This window comes from Apiospora kogelbergensis (assembly GCF_038363985.1).
Source record: "Apiospora kogelbergensis strain CBS 113332 chromosome Unknown utg000002l_segment0_segment0, whole genome shotgun sequence".
Lineage (NCBI taxonomy): Eukaryota > Fungi > Ascomycota > Sordariomycetes > Amphisphaeriales > Apiosporaceae > Apiospora > Apiospora kogelbergensis.
In genome coordinates, this window is record NW_027117419.1 from 51,585 (window position 1) to 76,095 (window position 24,511).

Below are 24,511 nucleotides of genomic sequence, written 5' to 3' on the forward strand. Positions count from 1 at the left end.
TCCCGGAAACTACCATTTTGCATTTCCCACTGCAACCAAGTGGTTCTTTCATGGTAAGAGTCAGAAGAGGAAAGAAGGGAACAAAGCAGGGTGTGACCCTCAGTCCAAGTTCTATATTACTGTCTCGATTTCCCTTCACTTCTTCGACTGTTTCCAGTAGAAAGCTTGTTCCACCTACAAATGATAGGTATTTCATCACCAAGAATAGTTCCAGCATCCCCTTGGAATGTACCCTTGTCTGCTTGCTAGCAAGAATTAGAACAGCCACAGACATGTCCAATATGGACGAAACAGAAGAGTCATGCAATAATGTATTACTCAGACTGAAAATCAGGAATTCTGTACACACTACCACTCCCCAAGTACCTTAGACGTCAGACGTTCACCATCCAGTCCCACCAATTTAACCCGGAAACCTGATTGATCGTTAGCTGTTGGGGACTGCCTGATATTTTTGCACGAGGACTTACCAATTCCGGCCTCAATGACCTTCCTGAAAGTGGAAATATCTGGGGTTGCAGTATTGTTGATCTGTACGATAAAGTTCGTAGGTTCCATGCGAGAGTAATCCGAAGGCGTTACATTGGCTGCTTCAACTGCAAGCGTTGGTCTGACCTCCTAATTTCCTTTTCGACCCTGACTTTGTGCCTTTGTTTCGGGTCAACAGTGCTTGCAAAATTGCTAGGGACATGGAGTTGATCGGTGATTGGTGGGTCAGGGTCTCGAATCCATTACTCGAAGCTATAAGAGCCAGGCTGGCGAGTATCCATTGTAAGGCGAAGAATGTATGAGCGTCCACCCACGCGTTATTCTCAGGCGGCAGGTCTAATATAAATCTCTGCATTATCGCACATGTGTAGATGATGCAGGTAGCGCAACTTAGATAGGGCGTGTAATTATCGTAGCGGGAAGTTGATTGGAACATATCACACCACGAGCTGCTTTGTCGTTATGCCTATCCCAGTTCATCTAGCTTGATTAGTGATAGTGGAGACGGGCTGCGCTTTGGCTCGGCTCTAGACCCAATATAGCTGTGATAGTCTGAGCTAGTGCCACTCTGGCAGATCCAGAGTGGCTTCCCCTTTTGTCCTTCGGGTGGTACGTCGCGCCATGTATCGACGTCAACTTGCGCCCTTTTATCGTTCGTATCTGAATTGTGTTTGACCAACCCCGAAGTCAATAACTCTGATCCGATCGTCACGCAGAAATCATCGATTTCCAGAAGCTCAGGAGACATAAGGACTTGTAATTGAAAATCAGGCAGTCCTTAGATCTCTTTCCATCGCCCGCCAGCCCCTGAGATCAATCGCCTGGATGGAAAAAGGCAGTTCGTTCTCTGCTCTGTTATTAAGTGAGACGGTACTCTGCCTGCTTCTGTTCAACGCTTAACGTATACAACCATAGATCAGTGGATTGTTTTGCATTCATCGGCTACACCGCTATATTGATGCAGGAGTAGATGGAATTAGCCAACATTGGAGTTGCATGCGTTTATGTCACCGTATCGGTTAGCTGGCGCGACCTTGGCAAATATATGTACCCAAAAGATTTACCCACATGCGTGTTCTTCGGCTTCGAGTGAAGTGATGTATTACAGGGAAGCATCTTAATCACTTCCGGTACGCCTCCTGCATGTGTATCCCCGGCAGCACTGGTAGCTGCGCTAGTCCTGATAGATAAAAGCAAACAAGGAAGCTGATATTAATACTACCAGCTACGTGTTGCGCTTCTTGCTTTTAGGGGTGACACAAGCATGGTTTTGAGACAGGTGAGATACGAGGACGGATGGATGTGACGAGTGCGTTGCTTTTCTCGACGACTAACGACTACTGTCTATTGGATGGTGAAATTGTGACCACGTTGACCACTGCAGGATTCCACAGATTCACGTATGTGCCTAGCTATGAACACTCCTCCTGATCATATGCTCCCAAGGAGCCGGTTTATGCGGTCGACAATCGGCTACGGGATCCTCAGTTAGTTATATTAGCACACACCTCGCTTATATTGGACTTACTACATAGCTCGTCGCCGCTATTGATTGTCAGCGTCGTATTCGCTAGTGTCCTACAGCGCGATTACCTACCTCAGCTCTCCTGTAGTAATGTTGGGCGGGCACACTCTGTGTGTACGCTCATAGTGGGAACACCACCTCTGTACACGAAAACGGAAATGACCGCAAGAGTACTCGACCTTCTACTAGTTGGAATTAGAAAGCTAATAGATAATGTGGAAAAGTACCTGGGTGTAATCGCACATGGCGTAGGTTGTTAATGTGATGTGTTGGACGTCGTCAAAGTTAGGCAACCACGCAATATACACGAAATTGCCTTGCGGAGGGAGTAAGGCTGTCACGTCTTTCGGGCGACGGGCCACCTCTATATAGCTGGTATTTCTCCGGATCATATTACTTCAGGGGGCTAATACTAGTACTCAGCTGACTTCCCAGTATGTCACTACCCGGTCTCTCCAAATGTTCCTAGTCGATGGCCACTGACATCGACGGCTATTGGGTATGAACAGATCCTTGTCTTGCAATCGTCCCACTGCTCTCCGGGTTGCATTCTTCGACAAGACGATAGGCGGGCTTGGTGCCTTGATTATCTTTCTACTCCAATTTTGTCATATTACGTACTCTGCCGCTCGCCCAAAAAAGATCTCGACCTATTACGTGAAGCCTTTAGGGAGAAACATCCCTCTGCTAACGTACCTCCTAAACGGCGGGCTTCACCAGTCTCGATGAGCATAAGTGATTGTACATGCCCTTTTTAGCAAGCGTATATCAAAATGCTACGGGATAGATTCAAGACAAGGGGGCGCATGAGGGCTGAAAAGATGAGATGTATGTTTATAAAAGCAATCACATAGTTGTTCGCATCCTTTTGTAATAGCCACTTATGTCACGTCCATCGCGCGAGCTGTGATCTGTGTGACACGTGGCAAAAGATGATGGCAGTGATATGAGACGCACTGTGCCTTTTACCTTGTTTCCTTCGTTGACTTCCCCGAAACTGGGAGGTGTTCCTTCATTTGACACAGCCCACCGGTAACATGTTTGCGGAAAATTTAGTACAATCTGATATTGATCCCAAGATGATAGACTGATGGAGGGTCAGCCTGAGTCGAAGCCAACCGAAACTCCCCACCGCAGCGTTGATTACTGGGCCGACGATCTCCCATTTCATCACCCCTAAGTAGATCAAGCGCCCACAGTGATAGGAGAAACCAATGAGAGTAGTTCACTAGAAAGACCTCAAAGCCAGAACTGCAGCCAGATGGGATGCCTGCCAACTCAAACTTTCCACCACAGGCACAATAACTTCTTATACCACATAGGCTTAGGGGAATTTTGGGGGCGGCCACTATCACTGCCACCGTCGTTGCCATGAGGCAATTTGTTTTGATGACGGTTACTGTCGAATGGGGTATGGATCATTGACATTGGGTGCAATGGTGGACGCGGGTTTTTGGCCCTCACCAACACTAACTGCGCGAAAGTGCGGTCTATGTCAGCGCGACGAACTGTTTTCTCAAGCTCTGAGGGCTTATAGTTGCGTTTGCCAAGCTCTTGAGCCACGACCAAAGCACCTTACCTAAATGAAATCTCGTTATCTGTTGAAAGTTGGATAGCCTGGAATCGATTCACCCCTCGTTGGAGAAAACCGTTGTCATATGTGCAGCTGTCGATGCTAGGAAGGTCTTTAGATTCGGGGGGTTCAGTCTTGCTTCAATAATTGATGTGTAATACTGGGCTGATGACAGACTGATAGACTCATGAGGGCTTGGTAGGTCGATGTCGAGTTTTCCCAGGAGTTGGCAAAGATGTGCCTCGAATTCAATCGCTGTTGCGTCTGACCAAGGAAGGGGTTTTTGAGATTTGTATCCTTCTAGCCATGCCAGAATGTAGCAGACAGGTAGCCACCCGAGCTGTTTGGCGTCGCTGGTTTGGCACTGAATGGCCTCCTCGCCAGCATCTGGGCTATTCTTATCCATGTTGAGGGATGCTTGCTGGAGGAAAGTGCAATCTTGAGTAATTTACGAGGCATAAATCTCCTTATATGTGATATCGTGTTGGTTGAACACACCCGTATGACAAGGAAGTAGAAGTTCAAGTTTTACACGAGTGAGGCAAATCACGGTGAAGGTGTCATCCAATAACCCTCCTCACTACCACACCTCTTCTCTACGCGTAACACGGCTTCGGCTGTGTAGTTCGTGGGATAAGTCGTGTTGCCTCGCTCCCGTCTCCCAACCCCCTCATTTAGTACCATCACCCGCCAGAGAAATCGGTTTGATGAGCACCTTGAGAGCCCAATCAACTTTACATAGGAAGAACACACACATTTGTACATAATACAGATAACAGCAAGGTGAGGTCATCGCTCCGTGAGCAGGATTCTGATTTAATCTCTTTGTAAGTCCCCCCTGGAGCGATCATCGAGATGGCTGACGTATTGTATTGTATGTCTTCATCTTTGTGCTGCTGGGAATACCTGGAAACATGACCACCACGGGGACATAGGGACAACTTCTTCGGACTAAGCCCCCCTTTTGGATGTCGACAGGAGAGGGGTACACGAACGGAACTGGACAGTGCATGGGCACGAATCATAGCTCATCAGGGGCAAACAAGGTACTTGGCGCAAGGTTCACATGATGATTAGCTTGTTCCGTGCATTAAGCCACGAAAACATTCTATGTACAAAAGCAGGTCTTCCTAAGCGAGGTGAGATTGGAGGTCGTCTTCACTATTTGCACGTCTGTGTTGCTTCATCAATACCCCCTGCTCTGCTGTGTTAGCTATATTCCATAGGCGCTTTCACCGGTCCCCTAAACAACACACAATCAAATCCTGAATGCATGGAGGTGCCCATGATGTGATATATCATGACAAGGGTAGGCGTCTGGATGATGAACGGGAACACTAACGGAAACTTGTAGGCCAATCTACCCTAGATGCATTTTCCTAGGCTATGGGGGGTGACATTGCTGTGATCTTTTCGGTTCCATGCAGCACTTGGGTCTTCTCTCTTGACCAGGGTGGTAGTCTTCCAACCGATCGTAAGAAAGGAACGACTGCTGACGTTGCTTTGGTGGACTAGACACGACTGTAAGCAGCCATGTCCTGCATTATCAACTTTGTGATTCACTGGGAACCCAAGTTTGTTCAAGCGGGCCGCTTGGCCAACGGAGGAACCACGTGGTACTTCGCACTTCTACTGGAATCTGACGCGTTGGGAAGGCTTGTCTCTACCGTACTACCAAGTAGCGCCGCTCGATACATAGACACTCTATGAGTCCACTGTCTGGCTAACCGGAACGTTAGAACCGTGCTCTAGAACTTACTGCTTCATAGCCCTCGGCTGTTATCCACTCCCCGGTTTTGAACAGACTGGCCGCATGATATAGGTCATCGTCACATACGAACCCTGTACCTTCCGACCCCTGGGCAGCCCCTAGGGTCCGGACTGACCGCTCTGGCTTATATTCAACGCAAGAACCAACCACATCCAATCGCCAGTCTACCCTTAGACCTTTCAACAACCAACACATCACAAGCTTTATAAAATTGCCCATTGAGTCCAATTCTACGACCACTAGTCTATATCTCCTTCCATCTTCACTCCATCCACCTAATCACGTTTCACACGTCCGGCTTTCTAGCTGAAGTCGCCGCATAAAGGCCCTGTCTTCCGTGGGTATCCGCGATGGAATCAAAGAAACGCAAGCTAGACTCCGTCTTGGAATGTGAGATACCTACGCGAACCGGTCAACATGCATCGCCTTGTCCTGGTTCTGGGCCACGTCCAGCAGTTGCTGATTCCCAAGAGCAGCAATCGTGGCTCCAACTTGCAAATCCTTCTTCGGAGGGTCCTGCGAGATTACACCCGGAACAGAAGCGTTATAAATGCCCCTATTGCATAAATCTTTGGCGTAGTGACCCATGGAATCTAAACCTGTGAGTAGCCCTAACTAGGAACCGAACCTAGGGAACTAATACATAGTATAGACATCGAAGACGTGTTCACGAAGAATTAGCAGACAACGACTTGAAATTCAAGGAAGCCCTTGAAACACCCCAGCAAATACCTCTGGAACTCAAACGAGGTATAAAATGCGACGAATGTGACATGGTACTACTAACAAAAAAACTTTATGTTCAGTATGTATTATAATATGACCTTTTTATACTGTCTCACTTACATTTAGATTGATGGAGCAAAATTAATAATGATACCTATTTAGACATATGAAGAATATTCACCAACAATTCGTCTCGTTACATCTCCGAGGTAAAGCATTCGACCACATTGCTGAAGAATATCTTGTTTTTGCGGAAACACCCAGAACATTTGTGGTTTATCACGAACCGCCCGTACCTCGAACCGATACTTCTCAAAATACAGAGCAGCGCACACTTAAAAGTCCTTTGGAACACCCACCAGCTCTATTGAAACCCCCTCCCCTAGCCGCGCCGAGTCCTGTGAAACGTAGGAAACTGGTTCATAGTACAAACTTTATACAGGTCACCAGTCCGCCCATACCTCGAACCGATACCTTTCCAAGCACACCATCCGGTATACAAGAGCAGGTAGGGAGGGGACAGGCAGCGGCGAGGGGACAAGCAGGTCTAGTGTGTAGGGCTCCTAAGCAGGACCAACTACGAATTCCCGATCCACCTATAACTCCAACCGATACCTCTTCAAGCACACCATCTGGTATACAAAAGCAGGCAGAGAGGGAGCAGGAAGAGAGGGAGCAGGCAGAGAGGGAGCAGGCAGGTCTAGTAGGCAGGGCTCCGGAGCAGGGTAAGCTCCGTATTCCTTTCCTCTTGGCTAACCAAGATTATGACGAAGGTGACACCGTCATGGCTTACATAGCTTTGTGTGGCTATAAGACCGGCAGAATGCTCCCTGGATGACAAAGTGGATTTGAGGGGTGCCATGTACATGGCTGACGCCTTGTAGGCCTTGTAATCGATTGGTGGTTGGCATGGGGCATCAGCAACGCGGGCAACTGAATACATCAATTCCATTCCTTCGCAAATATGTTTGCAACCCTAAAATCTTTGGCATCTAGCTTTCTCTTCCCGCCCGCTCCATGCCCCTCATGGCAAGATGGAAGCTGTGCACGGCCCGCTGTACCAGTTCTTCAACCCGCTGCATTCCTTCGAAGAGATACTCCCCAGAACGCATCGAATCCTTGCAGAAGATTAGTTCTTCCTTGTAGTCGTTTGCCTCTTCCTTCTTGTACGACACCATCTCTTTGAGCGACAGGGCCGGTTCCGCCTTCGACGACTCCAGGTTCGCGCGCGTTGCATTGATGGCCAACGACGACCCGTGCGCTTCCGCGATGAGGAGCTCCACCCGGCGCAGCGGCGGAGGGCGATCCATGCACCTCACAGGTGCAAGTGGGTGGTGTGGTCGGGGGTGGGGTGCCCCCTAGACACGCGACAGCCGCGGTGGAGCGCAGGGTGCCGGTTTTCGAGCCTGGCTTTCTCGATTTCTCTCTGGCCTTTGCGGAAGTTGCAGAGAGCAAAGTGGCCCAGCTCGCCCACGTACTGGACATCTTTCCATAGCTGCTGTCCAGCCTGTATGGCCTCCTCGTAAGACGCTAGCTCGTCCAAGTGGCAGGTTAGCTCATGCTGCTTGGACTCGAGGCGCTCCCGAAGGGATGGCGGATCGGGTCGTGCCGATGCCTGCTGCCTTTGGGCCCGCCGGAGGCCCACCTGCGCGTTGTTGCACCTGACGTGGAAGCTGCTGATGCTCACCTGCAACAAGGCGTGGAGGTATTCAACGTCCGCCCGCAGGTGGTCGCCTAGCCGTATGGCCTCCCGGCAAAGGGGGAGCTCCTTTTTGTATTCACTCGCCTCCCGCTCTGCCAGCACAAGCATCTGTTGCAGGGTCGGGGTCATCGGTCTCTACTACAATGATGAGTGGGCAGGCGTGAAAACTAAGTTTGTCTGTCTACAGCGAGACGTGCCTGAGCATTCCCAATGGATCGACACTATGGTCCTGCGCGGCCACAAAGCCCTATTCGTGGGCAGTGATTTGGAAGCATGGGTTGCCAGGCTTCGTTATCCCCTTACATGCTGCCGATACTCCACCCTGCGCGTGTGGCTCGCGGTGAGAGTGCGCTATGGGGTAGATGCCGAGCTCATCGCAAGACAACGGAACCATACGTGGGCATACTACATGGTCACACACGATGGAGATGTTGTTTGGGGCCCCTCTCGTCTCGCCCGACATCTGAGAAGCGCATTTTGGACGGACCAAAATGTCATTCCGATTCCGCATCACACGAGAGTTCCTGAGCCAACTAGCCCTCTCATGTCTTGGTGCAGAACTGACATACCGAACGAGAACGGCATTGAGTTGGTGTGGGCCCAGACTAGCAGTGCTGGGCGGCTCCCACTGATTAAGATGTGCCATACGCAATGGGACGATCAATGGCAGGGCCAAGAAGACTGGCACTCCACTATGCTAGCCTGGAGAGAAGAGTGCGACCGTTTAGCACCTGGAGCGTCACAGACCACAATAAATCATCGAGGGCAATCTGCTTTTCGGATGCCGTATTTCGATCTTTCTACCTTGGAATGCTCAGAGACGGTGCATCTTCGAGAAATTACTCATCCCGATCGCTTCGCGTTCGTCATTGAATTGGAATGCACACCAGGACCACTGAATGTGGCGAATAAGCTACACGGGATACCTTGGTGATTTTTGATGGATATCATAGTCGCAGTCGTGGAGGAAGGAAAGGGGCTTGACAAACCAAGTCTCCACCAGTTAGAGGTAGTTGCTTTGGCAGTTCGTAGTAGGTTTGGTATTGGCTCATCTAATACACTTCGATACATTCCTACGCGCAAGCTGTATTTCTTGCGTAAAGGGGTCCCTGGCTCGCTCCTTGGTTCCCCGCTTTCTCCTCATATGTGCTTGTCTATTCAAACTCATCGATACCAGTGGCTCGCGAGCGGGAATCGTCGCTCTTTCAAAGTCGATAAGCGTGAAGCTTTCATGCTCGGAATCATACAGTATGTTTCGGGCCTCTGCATCGTGGTGAAGGACGCCAAGGTGGTGTAGTCTCGTATAGATGCTGGTGACTGCGTGTAGAGCTGCAGCCTTCGTGGTCTGCTCCGCGCACTCGAACAGCGGCCTTCCCCCCAGCTAAGAAATATAAAGTGCGTGAAGACACCACAGTCGTAATAGTATGGCATACTCAGTTCCAGTAATCCCAGACACACGGGAACATCCCGGCCCTGCATACATTGGATCTTGCTGTACACCTTTTCTTCATGGCACAAGCGAGGCCAGTCCCGGGTTTCCATACCCTTGGCAACCAGGGTGTAGCCGTGGGAGGAAAGCCGTACCTTGAACAGTGCCCCGAGCGACCCTGCCAAATACAGCGGAGCGCAGTCGGCGTCGGGGCCACGGTCCTTTGCCAGTTGATCGCGGGTAAGTCGAAGGAATTCGGAGCGATCCACATGCACGCGCTTGTGATATTTAGCATTCGGGCATGCTGGGTCCATTGGCCCACCCAGCGCTACTCCTAAGAGACACTTCCGCGTGCAAAACGGTCGATCTCGTATCTTCTGCTTCTCCACTGGTCACTCCTCCTTGCCTCCGCCATCTTGCTTCGCAGTTGGCCTCTGTGTTCCCGCTGTTGCTGTAGACCTGGCCGAATCACTTCGCCGGTTAGGAGTTGGAGAGGGCATCCTTTCCTCATCTTCGTCGTCGCTCTGGTTCGGAAGAGTGTCCTGCGGCCGCGTACAGCGAGACCGAGTCCTGATAGGCGACCGCTGGAAACCCTTCCATCGTTGCGGATTATACGCGGACAGAGGTCGCTCCTTGCGTATCGTCGCGGGGATTTCCCTCAGGACATCGTCGTACTCGACTGCCCAGGTATCAAGGTCTGCAGTGGCATCGTGCCAGGATGCCGGCGGCGGCTTGGCACAGACGGCCTGCAGGATAAAGGCGAAGACTTGCGCGACGGCAGTGCGATGGAGTCTGCTGGCGTCTTCGTCTACAACATCAAGATTGGGTACTGATACATAGTAATAAACGGTGGTGGGATCCTGAGGAATGAACAAGAAGACAAAGACTTCCCCAGTGCACACGTACCCGTACTGGACGCCCTTTCCAATCATATAGGAGAACAGTTGGGTCACGACGGCAGCAGCGAGGCTCCTTGCGGCAAACTCGAAGCCTTCTCCAGTTTGGTGGATAACATCTCGTTGCGGATGGATCTCCGACCCGAGACCAACCACAATTTCCTCCCGAGTGAGCTTGTGCGGCGGTTTGTACTCGATGGCGACGGCAGGTGCGTTCTGCCCGTGCTCGTTCCTGGATATGCAGAATTGATCTGCTTGGTTGCCCTTCCCGCGGGCTCTACGGCGAGTCTGCCGTTTGGGCCCCGGTACTTTTGTTACTGTCGGAAATGCGCTCCATGGGCCCGGCGAGGGCGTCACTGCCTAGGTTCGTGTGGCTTTCGAAAGATATGTTCCCTTGTAGGCCAAAGTCGGATCGCAACTGAGGATCATGGTACGCCTCGGTAAACAGCTTTCGGACCGCATTCTCCACAGTGTCGCGCTCATAGTCTCGAAGCCCGACCTCACTACTAATGGGGTTTATCAGGGACAGAACATATGCAAGCTGGTTGGTGGTCGGAAAGCTGGGTTGGTGGGGAAACAAGTCGCCGTTAGAAAGTCGCTCCCATATTCTTTCTTGTCTTGCTGCGAAATCTTGCCATGGAATGATCCGCCGAGGATATAATCGACCGGTTGGATTTGTCGTCTCTCCCTGAGTAGTCAGAGAGCGGTTGGTTACCACCTGAATGGCAAGGCTGAGCGAATGACACGCCTCGAGGTATTGCGGAAGCGTTTGTGGTTGTGATTCCTTAGCGAGTTCCTCAGCTTCTTCACGTCGGCGTTGTTCCTCTTCGCGTCGGGATTTCTCAATTGAGGCCCGGTTTTCAGCAGCCTCCAATAAACTTCGTAGTCTTGTTATTTCATCCGTCGAATCCATGGTGCATTGTGGATCACGGATTTGGAGTTGGAGTTGTAAACAAAGGAAGAGAAACGGACAATGTTGACGAAGCTAGAGCAGCTCCACTACATGCCAGTTTTCAAGTAGGTAGCACTGCAGCTCCTTGAGGTGACCCCAGTAACGGCCGCCTCCGCGTCGCATGTACAACTCAATTCATACACAGTGTGCAGAGATGAGTTCACTCCTCGTGCTTCCATTTATATTAGGTACTAGGCCTTGCTTTCCCGACGAACCCGCTGGCCCGGTCCAATACACTACTGTATTGATGATCTAAGGCCCACCTGGGTGCAATAGCATGGCGTGTTCTGATCCGGGCACGTGATTTGGCGCCTGTTGCGGTTACCTATCTGCTTCTGGGCGACTCGGCGGGCGAGAAATACCAGCGCGTACTTCTTATTGGTGGATGCGGACTGAGCGGGGTAGAAATCGCAGCGCCTCCATCCAGCATGGCATAACCAACTATGTATATTCCACTCTTCCCTTCTGTTTCCCCAACTCCAACTCCACACACTCCCAAATCCGCGCCGTCCACTATGACTTTGCCCTTTCAATCCCTCATAATCCCTTGACATCATGGGATTCAGAGACATATCAGATGCGCTAGATAAGGAACACAAGTACTTTTCTACAGCTGATACCCTAGATGATAAGCATGACGTTGCTCTGAAAAAGGCAGCGAGCCTGTTCGAACTCGACATTTCAGATATCACCCATACCGCGACGAAGAGTCGAGCACGAAGAGCACGCGCAATTCTTGAAACTATATCCGATAGAGCAAGCCCGGATGTTCGACCAATGATATTCTTTTTTACTATATTTGCATTCAGTATTACCCGACTTGGACAACTTCGTGCCGGATCCGAAGACGACTTTATTACAGATATCCTCAAGTGGTCTAAAGACATAGAGATCCCGAGACTCTTTTAAGTCTGCCTACAAATCGATATGGAGAAAATACCACAATGTATTCGAAGCTATTTGTCGAATACCCGAGTCTCCCTACTCTTCGAAACGACACGGAGCAGCTATCGATAACCCCCTAGCCGAGCCGGCCACCAAACGACTTCGAATAGGCATCAATAACCTCATAGACGATGCAATCCCATCACAGCATTTTATATGTGGCACATCACCCGCCTCTGTGGTGGCAGCATCCAAGGCGCCCGAAACCGAGGCCACAGTAATCGAGCCGTTGTTTACTGCGTCGCCAGCAGTAGAACCGCCTGCAGTTGAACCACCCTCAATCACAGCGCCTATCTTCGAAGGGCCAATGGTAGGTAAAGGTTTCCAGGTGGAAGTTAAGGATATCGTGTCGGTGCTATGGGAGGAGCCCATGGCGCCCACATGGGTCACGATACCAGCACACTCCAACGTAATGCCGTTCATTACAATTTCAATAACCTATTCAACAATAGCTTGCCTATTGAAGCGCTGTCGCAAAGTGCAAATATTTGATAAGGATAAGGTGGCAGGTAATGAGGCGATAGAGGGCGAGATGCAGGTTCAGGGGGCGACGGCTATATCGCAGTAACTTCTGCCACACGGCAACCACCATAGGCTATGAACTTGAGACCTGGTTCCCAGTACACAAGAACAAGGCATCCGAAGTCTAGCGACCCAAGCTGGCCCTTGTATTTGCCACTTGTATCGAAAATATGTAGTAAATCGGTTTCGTTGTTACGCATGTCGACCACAATCGCGACTGTGCTCTGGCTTGGAGTGTATTCGACATCGGTATATGTAACGAATTGGCTGGTACTGCATTGCCGATCTAACTATTCACCCTTATTAGCAGGTTTCGTTAAAGGAAAGGCGGAATGTCTCACCTCTCGACCACATGCTTGAGCCAATTGTTCATCACCCAGGTCTTTTTCCAAGTGAGATTTTTTCATCTTCTCGAAACCCTTGATCTGAGAGCTGGGAGGGACTGCTACAGAGCCCTGGCTTCTCAAGCTTTCTATATATCTCTCGTTGTTGAGCCTTCGGGTACAGAGGTATCTTTCTGTTTTGCCTTATTGCTGCCTGGCAAAGAAATCTGCCTTGCTGCGGCCTTAACATTGCCGGTAAAACTTCGGGAGCTACTGGTACAAAGTTTCTGTGGATGGATTGGATGGGTGTGAATAGATTGATGGGTGAGGTGTAAATGAATGAATGGTGTGGATAGAAGGATGATGACATGTATGTAGGGGTTAGTAAGCTCGCCGACCAACGTGCCACTCTGGATCGGTGAGAGTGGTAATCGTCCGTGCTTGTCCTCACCACTGCGCTTCCTACCTTACCGCCTCGGAGAATTCTCGAGATAATATTACAATAACCGTGTCTCACTTGGCCAAGTGTCGTATACTAATACGCATATCAGCAGTACAAACTGGCGAGGGTTATGATCATAGGCGTCTTGGGGTGAGTCGTAGTTCAGAGTCCTGTTGAACTAGAGAGTGGGAAACAGAACATACTAGGCTATGAAGCTGGGGGAGACGCCATCCTTAAATGTCATTTTGACAAGCGTCTGGTGTATATAGTACCCACGTAATGAGCACAGGGGGTTTTCACATTCCGTGGTGGCGTTACCTTCATATGCATCCAGTACCTGCCCGACATGAAGTATCTCGGGACCTGGTCTTTACCTATTGGGGTACCTAGAGCCCTGGCCCAGCCCTCCTACAAGTGTTATAAGAGGCAGCTTCGGTACTCAGGTCAAGTCGTCCCAGTCTTAACCAGCTCGATTACCTACTCATTTCATTACGGCGGGCTAGTAATCAATCCTGTGTCAATTTTTCTCATAATCGGAATCTTTGGAAGAAGATACACTATCCGCCCTTTACAGGAGCCACCGAAGTGCTTTTAGCATGGTTGGTCAGTAGTGTGCCCTTGTTAACTTGCAAAACGCCTGCTAACCCCCAAAAGAGCCTTTCCAAGGAAGGGCCACTGGGCTTCATGAACCCAAAAAGTTAAAGGGAAACCCAGATAAAAGTCCCGCAGGTGGAAGCGCAGAGCAACTTAGTGGGGGAGACACAATGTCGCAGCTAGTAAAGAATGGTGAGAAGGGAACGATTGCAGAACCTACCATTCTATCCCAATGGGAGATTGACCTTTTCTCTGGAAATAAGTCAGATAGTTGAAAGCTGAAAGGAGGGGCAGGATTATAGACACGGTTAATCTGACGCCTTTTAACTATCTACATGTCACTAGGCTGTAAAAGTCATAGTTTAATGGGTAAAACTATTTCTCCGCTTATTAATAGAATCTATCGATAAGGAATTGCGAGCTTCACTCTACCTGGATGGTACCAATCCACGACAGTGCCCGCCACAGCCACACGTAGCGAGCCAGGCTGTTCACAATGGCATGGATTGAAGCTATCAATGGCTCAGAAGAGTTACAGAATTTGATCGAACGTGCCGCCAGAGACGACCTTGCTGAGCAGAACTTTGAGCCAGCTGACATCGGCGAAACCATCAAGTGTGATGTACTCAAGATCGAAGCAACAAAAGTGTTTGAGCCGGTGGTAGAGAAGATTGCAGACGAATTGGTACGTTCCCAACGCCTCGGGCGCCGATTATGACTTTCGCTTACAGTACAGAAAACGCGAATATTCTCCTTAACCCCGATCCAATTCAAATGGAGAGTTTGTCGTTTGCATAGTGGAACGCTGACGGGAAAGTCGAAGAGAAGCTGTATCGTACCGCTTCCATTAGGGACTGGTAAGGTTCAGGCCGTTTGCTATAAAGAGAATCAAGAGATCTATAACTTCGAATGGGAGCCCGATTCGAATTGTTATATGTATAAGCTAGAGGGGGATACGCATTTTGGGGCGCAGGGTGAGGTCTGTTTCATTTTGCTTGTATTCTCTCAAGAATGAGCCAATAGGAGCTATGCGAGAAGTATCGAGGGCGTCGACATAAACCTCCAGTTCAACCAGTATTTGTTATAGTCATTATCCGTAGAACCGAGCCTAAGCCAATCGGGAAGACAGCCAAGTTTTCGAAGTACGGAGCCGCATTGTGACTGAAGTGCAGTATCAATGGGATACGTTTTCGGACCAGGTGCTGATTCTGCTTTGGCAAGAACCCAGTAGTTGCCTGACTGAGACTGGGAGAAAGTTACCCGCTCCGTCTTTGCTGGCAGCTCTTCCATGACTCGCGCAACGGATAACTCTGGAAACCGAATTTGAGCGTCGTCCAGGTTCATTTTCGCGAGGTGACCAAGATTCAGAGCATCGCATGTCATCTTGTAGCTAAGCCGTGTTAGATCAAGCATTATGGACGTATATCGGCGGTGCCACCTACTCTTCCTGCAGAAGCCAACTGACAGCCGCTGCGGGGTTAAACAAGGAGGCATCCGCTGGGGTTCTGAAGCCGTGGGTGAAGATGCCTTCACACACCTCCTTCACGATGAGTCCTGTTTCTGCATCCTCAACTCGACCCACGCCATCCCATACGTAGCCAACCACTGTACCCATATCAGTACTCCGAAGCGCAGAGAGGTGGCATTGCCTTACCAGAAAAGGCAGAGAGCAAGATCAGAGATAGACCTCCGATCTCGGTAGCGAGCTCATCAATTACCATATGCATCCGAATTGCAGATTTCTCTTGCCGTTTTCGAAGGCCATTTGGATCTTCTGAACGCTCCATCCTTTCTTTGTCTCGTCGTAGTTTTCGGATACATCGAATCAGATGATCGTATGTCCACCGGGTTCTGTCATGGGTGCTGTTGGACAGCAAGTCTGCTAGGTCTGTCTCAACCTTGCTCAAGTTTTGAACCGCACGATAGCTTGAACGAGTGGCCATCAATGCGTCTGCTATACGAAGCGGGCCGCAAGTCTGCTGTTCAAGTGTTGCGGCGCCTCGCTTGAACATCCTCAAGGCGGTGGCCCCCGCAGTATCTTTTCGGAGATCTTGCACCGAAGATCCGGCAGGTATTTCGGTCACCGGTGGCAGACTGCCTCGTAGTAGCGACCGGAGGAAGTCTTCTTGCTGCTTTTTACAAGACAACGGCCTCTTTTCAGACCTCGATTGCCACCAGTTGGATACGGGCCTGTGGCGAGTGTGTCTGTCGGGATAAGCACGGCAATCAGCACGAGTGAGAGGTGAGCATACCCAGCATTGATCCAATCGCCACTTGTGCAATGCGAATTGAAAAAGGTGTTGATGCGATCCAGAACGAGAGCATCCTTTAGCTCTTCCTGGCAGCAAGGCAGAGCTGAGGATTTGTAAACACCGATCTCGTCTGCACGAATGTGTGTTTTGAGAAAGGTCGCAGATAGTTGGACTAATTGCCAATGGCTTTTTGAGCCAACCTGGAAGAAAATGCAGAAGTCACCTTTCGGAAGACTTAGTTCTCTGATCTGGTGCGCATCAACGAGGATCCGCTGCACCCTGCTGTCGGCCATAGTCAGTTGCGTTTTGGGTATGTATATTCGGAGTGGAGAGGGAAGGAGGCCCAGGAGAAAAGCGCAGCAAACTGGAAACTGGGAAAGGGCTTGCCACTCCAAGTGGTTTAGAGTGGCTAGGCAGCTAGGCTACAGACGGCTCGGGGTGTACATTGACCTCCCCTGCATCGTCTATTTGGGGACCCACTCATCCAATGGCATAGTGCTTTCACGACTATTGATGTTGAGTTAACTTCTCAGTTCACGAATCTGTTTTCGGCTTGGTCTGGTAGTTGTTGCAATTTTCTAAGTAGAAATGGAAACCCTAAGTACATTAAGGATGAATAGCTCAACATGAAATGTATTAGGACCGCGAAGCTGTGTTTCCGTGAATGTGTTTCTTCACAAACTGCAGAATTACAAGCTCCATCCGTAAGGCCAGAAGCTCAACAGCAGCAAATAGCGCAGGGTGTCGTAGGATGCTGCTCAAGCAGTTAATGACCATCAGGCTAGTGTAATCGGTGGTATAATGCTGATAGTAAGCATCGAGCCCCTGACTGAATGTCCCTAACTCGCATGCATTTATGACATTTTGTATGAATCGTCCACGAGCCACGGAAGGTGCCCGCGAGTGCCCATGAATTTCGATGTCGTCCACGGTTGGCATCGAAACATCATACTGGAGTCCGCTCTCTTGTGCCGGTAGAAGTACTAAACCGATATTGGGAGAGCGGACCCATCGTTGGCACGCCGCGATTTCGAAGTACTGCATGTCTGAGGTTTGTCCTACCACATGTAGTTGAGGAGTGGCTTCAATGAGGGGTTCGAAGTGGACGTAATCTGCCACCAGGACAAAACATCGTTCCCATACTTCATGTTCTGGCATTGCAAAGAAGGTGGGAGGTATTTGGAACGAAGACTAGTAAGCATTAGCCTCGTGCCAGCTTTGATGAAAGACGATCATTACCTCTTCAACTTCGGGGAAGGGGAGAATATCAAAATCCCAGGGTACCATGTTGAGCAGAATTGTCGTCGAAGGCAATAAGAGTAGACGATGTAAGATAGCAGGTGCAACTTTGACAATGTGACAATGCGTAGCAATCCAAATCTAAAAGATGAAGACTTACGCTAGCTTTGATACCAACTTCACTGCGGATGAATGGCCACCCGGGACACCACCGCATTTATACGAGAAGGAATATGCCACCCCTGGACGGAGAGAGTGGCAGTATGGCTAATCTCCCTATACTATATTAATACGGGTATGGATGGATGGATGGATGGATGGATGGATGGATGGATGGATGGATGGATGGGTGGATAGAGGGCGCTATCGTTGGCTGGAAGGTCGAGTTAAAGCAGCAACATGCCTCGATCTCTTGCGGAAGACTAGGATACTGCATCCTACCCCTGAAGAGCTCCAGGGATGCCATTCCCAATCAGCGGTGGCTTGCGGGCCAACCTTATTCAATAATATCGATCAGATTAAGAGCCCGCATTGTTCTATGTCTTGATGGTGTCCCATAATCGCCCCCGAAAGAGGGCCAGATAGGTCTGCTCTGATCTACGTCTTCCTCCGAATCACAAGGGTAGCCTCCGCTTCATCTTCTGCAAATGCCCCGCCGTTTTGGTATGGTAGCCTACATCGCAGAATTTGGCGAACAGTGCTTCCTTACCCCTGGGCTCGGCGTCTTCTATCTCTTCGTCTTTGACCAGGGAAAAAGTCGTAGCTCATGTCCTTCTCCCCGTCCCTTGATTCAGTTGTCCGCATTGTCGCCAGGGTTGAGTGTTTTTGGTTCTCTTTCGCCCCAATCTCTGGTTCATCCCCCCCTATCCCCGCCACAGCGCTGTACATCTCCATGATCTTGCCAACGGGTGCCCAGCATCCACAAAGTTTGTCCACAGTCAAATCAATTGTCATAACATATTTGATGACCAAGCCAACTGTGTTCCCCGGTATATGCGAAACTGCGAAATACAGACAGAGTAATGAAGAAGCAACCCATATAGCTTTTCGAATAAGTTGAACAGCAAGAAGCTTCTTGCACGAATCAAGATAAGTCTCCCTTGCGTGAGACCAAGCAGGGAGCGACGAAGGCACCTCAGGAGTAGGCACCTCAGAAGCGGGCTGGTCTGTGGTGTGCTGATTCGTGGTGGGAGTTGCTTCATCGTAGAAACTGTAGGATTAGTCGTTATCATACATCCATCGTGTGCCAATGTACTAACTATGAGTGATTGAAAATAGCCTTGTTCGTGAATTTTGCCTCGTTGCCTGCTAGTTCCCTAGACACCCATCGTGACAAAATGTTAACGAAGGAAACGACACAAGACTATGCGCGAAAACATGCCGCCAGAAACACTTTCGCATGTTTCTACCGCGGTTGGAGAGGCTATGGCCAATAGCCTAAAGCCAGTACATTGCCATGTACCTTCTGAGATACAACAACTAATAACCGAAAATCTCGACCCGGCTACACTGGTCCCAGCAGCCAAGGCCGGTTTGGCGTTGAACCCCCGTACATTTCGGCACGCGCAGCACCTCAACTTCTGGAAGACACTTCTGCAAGCCCAATATAGTGCGATGAGAAGCCTTACCCATGATAAAGGGGACATATTTGCAATGGGTATAGGCGTCGAATATCTGTACAACGGGCTCTTTGGAGTGTCGATTACTGCGCCATCCCCGTTGCCTATCATCCTCTCATGGACTTCCAAAGCAGGGATACAAATGAATCCACGCAGATTCAACTTTAACGGTGAAGCCACAATCCTCAATCCGCTGATTCGTCTACATGCCGCCCCTCCAGGCCAGGATGGGAGGATTGTTGTCAGAGATCTCGGGCATTACATCAAGAAAACAGATGCAGGGGCCCTTGTCATTCCACTATTGTATTTCAGGGATACAGAATGGAAATTGCATACGGCCGAGGTCCAATCCGAGTCTGTTGGTGACCAATATTGTTTCAAGGCCAAAGACAAACAATTCATCCTAACTTCAATTGGAAGCTCAGAAATACCCTAGCATTTGTAAGAGAAGTACTGATGACTGATTGTCCATATTCTCAGTATAGTATGCTTGTTTCCTACATAGGTTCTTTTGGAGAATTGCTTAGATTTGAGATACCATGGGCTTTCTCTTTGCCGCCCCTAAGTGATCTTCCCATTGAGCTCGGTCGGGAAGCGCTCGGCTGCCGCCTCCTTGACTGTGTTGAAGGCCTTATTGGCCCTAGCTATGACAGACACTATGATAAACCTAGCCCTGAAGAGAGCTTACTCATTCGAACCCAGGAGAGTAAAACCCAGAAAATCCATCGCTCAACTTGCTGTGCATCCACAGCTGGAAGATTTGTTTCCCATAGAAACGAGAGCAGAGCTCCCCGTCCGCGCATGGTAGTGAAAAGGACGGTAGTAGTAAGAGGGAGCCCCATGAGAATAAAATAAGACATGTCTCCGTGGTGCGTGGCTTGCATGTGGCAGAAGCTTTGGGGACATCGATGAGCGGTCGTCCGTTGGGTATCATGTGGTTGGATTTGGGTGTTGTTGGGGAAGCTATCGTCTTATGTATAAGTATCGATGTGCAGGTAGAAACAAATCCATCTGCTGGTTGATCTCTGTTAAATTCAGAATCGAACATTCATCGGACAAGAAAAGCGACACTTTCGCCATAGACGAATATGGCTCTGTCGCCTTACTTATATTGGCCCCTGGCTATCTCCGGGTGGCTCTCCGTCCTGGCGGCGGTCACCGTGACCTTGCCGTACCTCCTAGGCGTCAGGAATCTCACGAATGGATGGCCCCTGACGGCTGAGAAGGCACTGGCTGCCTTTTCATTCTTCCGCTACTGGCGGTTTTGGGTGCACGGCTTGTCCTATTGCTACCTGTACAAGCCCTCCCTGATCCCCGATTCGCCCTCCTACACGGCGGACAAAGACATCACCGTGATTGTGCCCACCGTCGAGCCCGGCAACTCCACGTTCGGCCGCTGTCTGGACTCGATCTGTGCCAACGGGCCGTTCCGCATTGTTGTTATCACCGTGGGCGCTGCGATGCACCAAATGGCCGAGGAAGCACTGGCCCCTATCCGCCGCGCCCACCCTTCCGCCAACATCGAGGTGCACCACATCAAGGCAGCCAACAAGCGGTTGCAGATCTACTCCGTCGTCGACATGGTGTACACGCCCATCACATTCCTGGTCGACAGCACGGCGATCCTGCCCCCGTCGGGCCACTTCTTCCGCTAGGGCCTGGCCCCCTTCGAAGACCCAGACGTGGCGCTTGTCGGCACGCGCAAGCGCGTCGAGCGCACTTCCCAGCCAACCCTTTGGGCTCAGTGCTGGAAGTTCCTAGCCGCCATCTACCTGGAACGGCACAACTTCGAGGTCCCGGCTGCCAACGCCATCGATGGCAGCGCGTTCATCATCAGCGGCCGCACCTGTGGCGTCCGCACCGCCATCCTCCAGAATAAAAACTTCCGCCGCGGCTACAGCGACGAGTATATCCGATTCCCGTTCGGCTTGTTTCCCGCGATTGGCCCTATCGTCACGGACGATGACAATTACATACATCGCTTTTGCGTCGATCAGGGCTACCGCGTCAAATTTCAGTCCGATGTGGGAACGGAGACGGTTGCTGCTTCATTGTCGGCATCCGACTGCGTCGTCGGCATCGCTAATCTCGGCGAGTATCCCCGCTTCCTGCAACAATGCATACGATGGGAGCGCACGAGTTTCCGCTCCAATCCACGCTCACTGCTGAGCGCACGCGCATGGCGGCGACACCCGTGGAGTATGTACGGGGTGCAGCTGGCGACCATCACCAACTTTGCGGTGCTTGGCGACGGTCTGCAGATCTACCTGTATCTGCAAACGGCATGGTGGGCAGACGGACAGGGGCAGTGGGGGCTGGTCTGTCTGGTAGCCTGGATGCTGCTCACCAAGCTGGTCAAGCTGATCCCCTGGCTCTGGCGCTATCCGGCCGACATCGTCTTCCTCCCGGCCTACCTCGGCTTCGCATATTACCACTCGTGGATCAAGCTGCACGCCTTGCTCACATTTTGGAACCTGGAGTGGGCGGGGAGGGACCTTGAGAAGATCAACGATATGGCTCTTAAGTGAACGTGGTTCTTTAGCTATGCTTACAGAGGGGTCTTTTCCTTCTGTTCCCCGTGTTCCCTGCGCTCAAGGATTCGGATGATGAGGTCTCTATGCTGTTGCTGCATGGCATGGCGCATTTTGAGACCGGGTTGCGTCGAAGGATTGCATCTAAGTGATGAATGGAGATCGGATAAGCAAAGACGGCTCAACATCTGTCTCGTCTATCAGTTCTCGTCCGTCCCTATGGGGTACGAGAAACCTGCCTTTGTGAGGAATACACCATATGTTACGCCAAGATATCTTAGATGCGCAAGACACGGAAAGGAGCAAATATAACCTCTACATCGCCCTCACGGGCCTCCTGTCGACAGCCCCAGCTAGTACCGGGACTGCTAGCGAAAGGAAGCTGATGAGAGACTCTTTCGCAGTTGAGATCTTCCGCTTCACGAATGCGCCTACAGAGGCGCTTCGTCAAGTCGAGGAAGAGCTTGGCCAACATCTCTACCAGCCCCATTCGCAGCTCTTCCAAGAGGCTGAATCGCACTTCTGGATCCGTCTCATCGCGGAGCTTCAAGAATGTGTCAAGACGCTCAAACCCCTTGGCAGTCTCGGCCTCTTCTCGGCAGCTGTAGGTCGCCGTAACTATGGGCCATGGGGCGGGCCAAGCGCTCATCCTATGTCCAGTAATGCAATAGGTATCTCAACCCAAGAAGCCTGCGCGAAAAGAGGAATAGAAGACATAGCCGCCAGGCTGGCGCATCTTGGCCTTCTTCATTGGAGAGTGTGGTCGCCGCTGATCTATCTTGGCGGTGACAATGGCGGTGACAATGGCATGGAGTTAAGCCACGCGGTGGGTATCTGAGGCGTGCACAGCTTCGTCTACGACGGCATTCGACGATTTAATCAGCCACCGAAGCGAATTCAAAACACCTCGCTAGTGACCTAGCTGAATAGATACCTGTGATTATCCAGAAGTTAGCCGCTTTCTGGCGATTCTCTTCAGACACCGTTCCTGTAACTTTTCCTTTTGTTCTAAGCACAAGATGACTGAGATGCAGTAAGGTGGCCGTAAGATAGGGGAGCTGCCTCCATACGTTGGTGGTACGTAGGCTTTGAGCCGCAAGGCAAAAAAAGTCGGAGCATACCTCGCTACAATGCATTAAACTGTGATCACGATTATCAAGATTATTCCTTCAATTCACCGATACGGCAAACGCAGAGTAAGCTAGGGATCGAGCAGCACGTCACCGATCCCAGTTTACAGCTCAGTTCCTCATATTGTTTATATTATACAATTAGTATGAGACTATCACTGCCTCCCAAGCACTGCTTTCCGATTGGTGACTAGGTTTCCATTCACTGGAGACTGGGATGAAGACGTGATTACATTCCGTTTGCCCTCCGTTTCTATGACATCCACCACGAGTTGCTCTATCTCGACCTGCCCGCCCTGATCATGGCCAGACCTGTCCTCTGTCTTCAGTTCGTCCTCTATCTCTGCTTTCCCACACTGCTGTGCCCTGAGCATTCTCCTCTGGAAGAGTATCGAGCAAAGGCCATTATTTCCGGCGAACCTCGCGCCTTTTTCGGAAGGATATGTAATAAAGAGCCAAGAAACACAGCTGTATGATGAGCAGAATTGCGAAAGCCTTGCATGACGACCGATTGCTACCAAGATACAAATTCAAGGCTACTGTCACTTGCGCATAGCAGTCAATTCCCGTTGTTCCCCGGATCAGTCCGCTGATGATGTTAGCGGAGTCGGCCGTGATGGAAAGCCACAAAGAAAGTAATGGCAAGCGGGAGGCGAGCCAAGCCTTGTTGGGAGAGGACAAAAGGCAGAGATGCACATGACATTCTGCAGCACTTGGAGATCTCAACAAGCTAGCAGTGCTAGCCTAGCACGGAGACCTGCCGTAGAATTGTTGGTAGAATATCGAAAATGAAGGTTCACTACCTGTATTGAAGGATTGTTGTGATTACGACCATTGCATGAAACTATTCGGCTCACGTGCCAAAAGAGCATGAATATTGGACGGTGGAAGAAGCGGGTTAAGGGGGTGGCTGGTGGCAGCCACAGGAAAACGCGGCTGTGCTACGTGGGCCAGGCTTCCAGTTCAATTGCAGTAGCTCGAAACAGCACGAAATGCCATAATCGACTTATCCGACATAACAACGTAATTTAGGAGGCACGAAAAAGACGATTCTTCTATCGCGCTGGCAACGCGACGCACAACATACGCCGATGACCGATCACAGACGACCGACAACAGGAGTCGAAATCCGACACAGCATGGCGGCGAGCACAGCAGGAGCGGGGACAAGCTGGCGACTTGAGCACGGCAGCATGACGACAATTAAGAGACGATAGCACAGCAACCACGGTTGTTATTCATTGTTTCGAATCATCATCGAACTCCGAAGCACGCCGGCAACTCCTTGAGGTCAACGAGGCTATCTAGTCCTCCAAGACCAGCATGACAGGCATGCCACGACTGACCTATACGCATCATCGCACGATAGACGCATCCTACTCGACGATTGTCCGACCGGCAGCTCAGCAGCGCTGCATGATCCGTGCGAAAAGAGTTGACGAGATACAAAAGGCCAGCGCATTGACAGAGGAATAGAGCACCAGCGGTCGACACATACAATGCCAGAAGACAACACGATTCCGCGCCAAGGGATCATCATGTTTGCGAATGGCCCAATTCGCCCCAACACTCCCTGTCTCAAGGCTTATACCTGATCGAAAAAGGCGTCGCCCAAGGGATCAGCATCGGCCAGGGGACGAAGCGCTCAAACAGGGCTTTCACCTGCGACAGCCAGCCCGTGACCATCTGAGTTTGTTGCAGGAACCTGTACTCGATGTCAGTTGACGATCTGCGCCAGACTGAATACACGGTGACTTACAGCTGTTCGACCTTCTGTATTGCGCTGGTCACTTCTGGAGACTGAGCCCACCACGCCCGCGACTGCATCCGCGCCTGCGCCTGCGACTGCGC

General features: G+C 50.6%; 7 protein-coding genes across 7 annotated transcripts; 3 read left to right on the forward strand and 4 right to left on the reverse strand.

Annotated features, from left to right (window-relative positions):
* Positions 1–5,708: 5,708 nt before the first annotated feature.
* PG998_002925 (uncharacterized protein) lies at positions 5,709–6,922 on the forward strand (the record flags this gene model as incomplete). The annotated part of the gene is made up of 3 exons (XM_066869743.1): positions 5,709–5,959; positions 6,011–6,163; positions 6,247–6,922. 3 exons carry the CDS (start codon positions 5,709–5,711, stop codon positions 6,920–6,922), a joined length of 1,080 nt encoding a protein of 359 aa, XP_066733493.1.
* Positions 6,923–7,076: 154 nt separating this feature from the next.
* PG998_002926 (uncharacterized protein) lies at positions 7,077–7,894 on the reverse strand (the record flags this gene model as incomplete). The annotated part of the gene is made up of 2 exons (XM_066869744.1): positions 7,077–7,398; positions 7,563–7,894. 2 exons carry the CDS (start codon positions 7,892–7,894, stop codon positions 7,077–7,079), a joined length of 654 nt encoding a protein of 217 aa, XP_066733494.1.
* A 1,713-nt stretch (positions 7,895–9,607) lies between these two features.
* Positions 9,608–11,024, reverse strand: PG998_002927 (uncharacterized protein; the record flags this gene model as incomplete). Its single annotated transcript, XM_066869745.1, has 2 exons — positions 9,608–10,362; positions 10,421–11,024. The coding sequence occupies 2 exons, from the start codon at positions 11,022–11,024 to the stop codon at positions 9,608–9,610; spliced, it is 1,359 nt and encodes a 452-aa protein (XP_066733495.1).
* Positions 11,025–14,385: 3,361 nt separating this feature from the next.
* PG998_002928 (uncharacterized protein) lies at positions 14,386–14,647 on the forward strand (the record flags this gene model as incomplete). The annotated part of the gene is made up of 2 exons (XM_066869746.1): positions 14,386–14,574; positions 14,621–14,647. 2 exons carry the CDS (start codon positions 14,386–14,388, stop codon positions 14,645–14,647), a joined length of 216 nt encoding a protein of 71 aa, XP_066733496.1.
* Positions 14,648–14,915: 268 nt separating this feature from the next.
* On the reverse strand, positions 14,916–16,434 carry PG998_002929 (uncharacterized protein; the record flags this gene model as incomplete). Its single annotated transcript, XM_066869747.1, has 4 exons — positions 14,916–15,279; positions 15,332–15,494; positions 15,544–16,079; positions 16,142–16,434. 4 exons carry the CDS (start codon positions 16,432–16,434, stop codon positions 14,916–14,918), a joined length of 1,356 nt encoding a protein of 451 aa, XP_066733497.1.
* A 343-nt stretch (positions 16,435–16,777) lies between these two features.
* PG998_002930 (uncharacterized protein) lies at positions 16,778–17,428 on the reverse strand (the record flags this gene model as incomplete). The annotated part of the gene is made up of 2 exons (XM_066869748.1): positions 16,778–17,332; positions 17,381–17,428. The coding sequence occupies 2 exons, from the start codon at positions 17,426–17,428 to the stop codon at positions 16,778–16,780; spliced, it is 603 nt and encodes a 200-aa protein (XP_066733498.1).
* Positions 17,429–20,087: 2,659 nt separating this feature from the next.
* PG998_002931 (uncharacterized protein) lies at positions 20,088–21,527 on the forward strand (the record flags this gene model as incomplete). The annotated part of the gene is made up of 2 exons (XM_066869749.1): positions 20,088–20,570; positions 20,997–21,527. 2 exons carry the CDS (start codon positions 20,088–20,090, stop codon positions 21,525–21,527), a joined length of 1,014 nt encoding a protein of 337 aa, XP_066733499.1.
* Between the last annotated feature and the right edge of the window lie 2,984 nt (positions 21,528–24,511).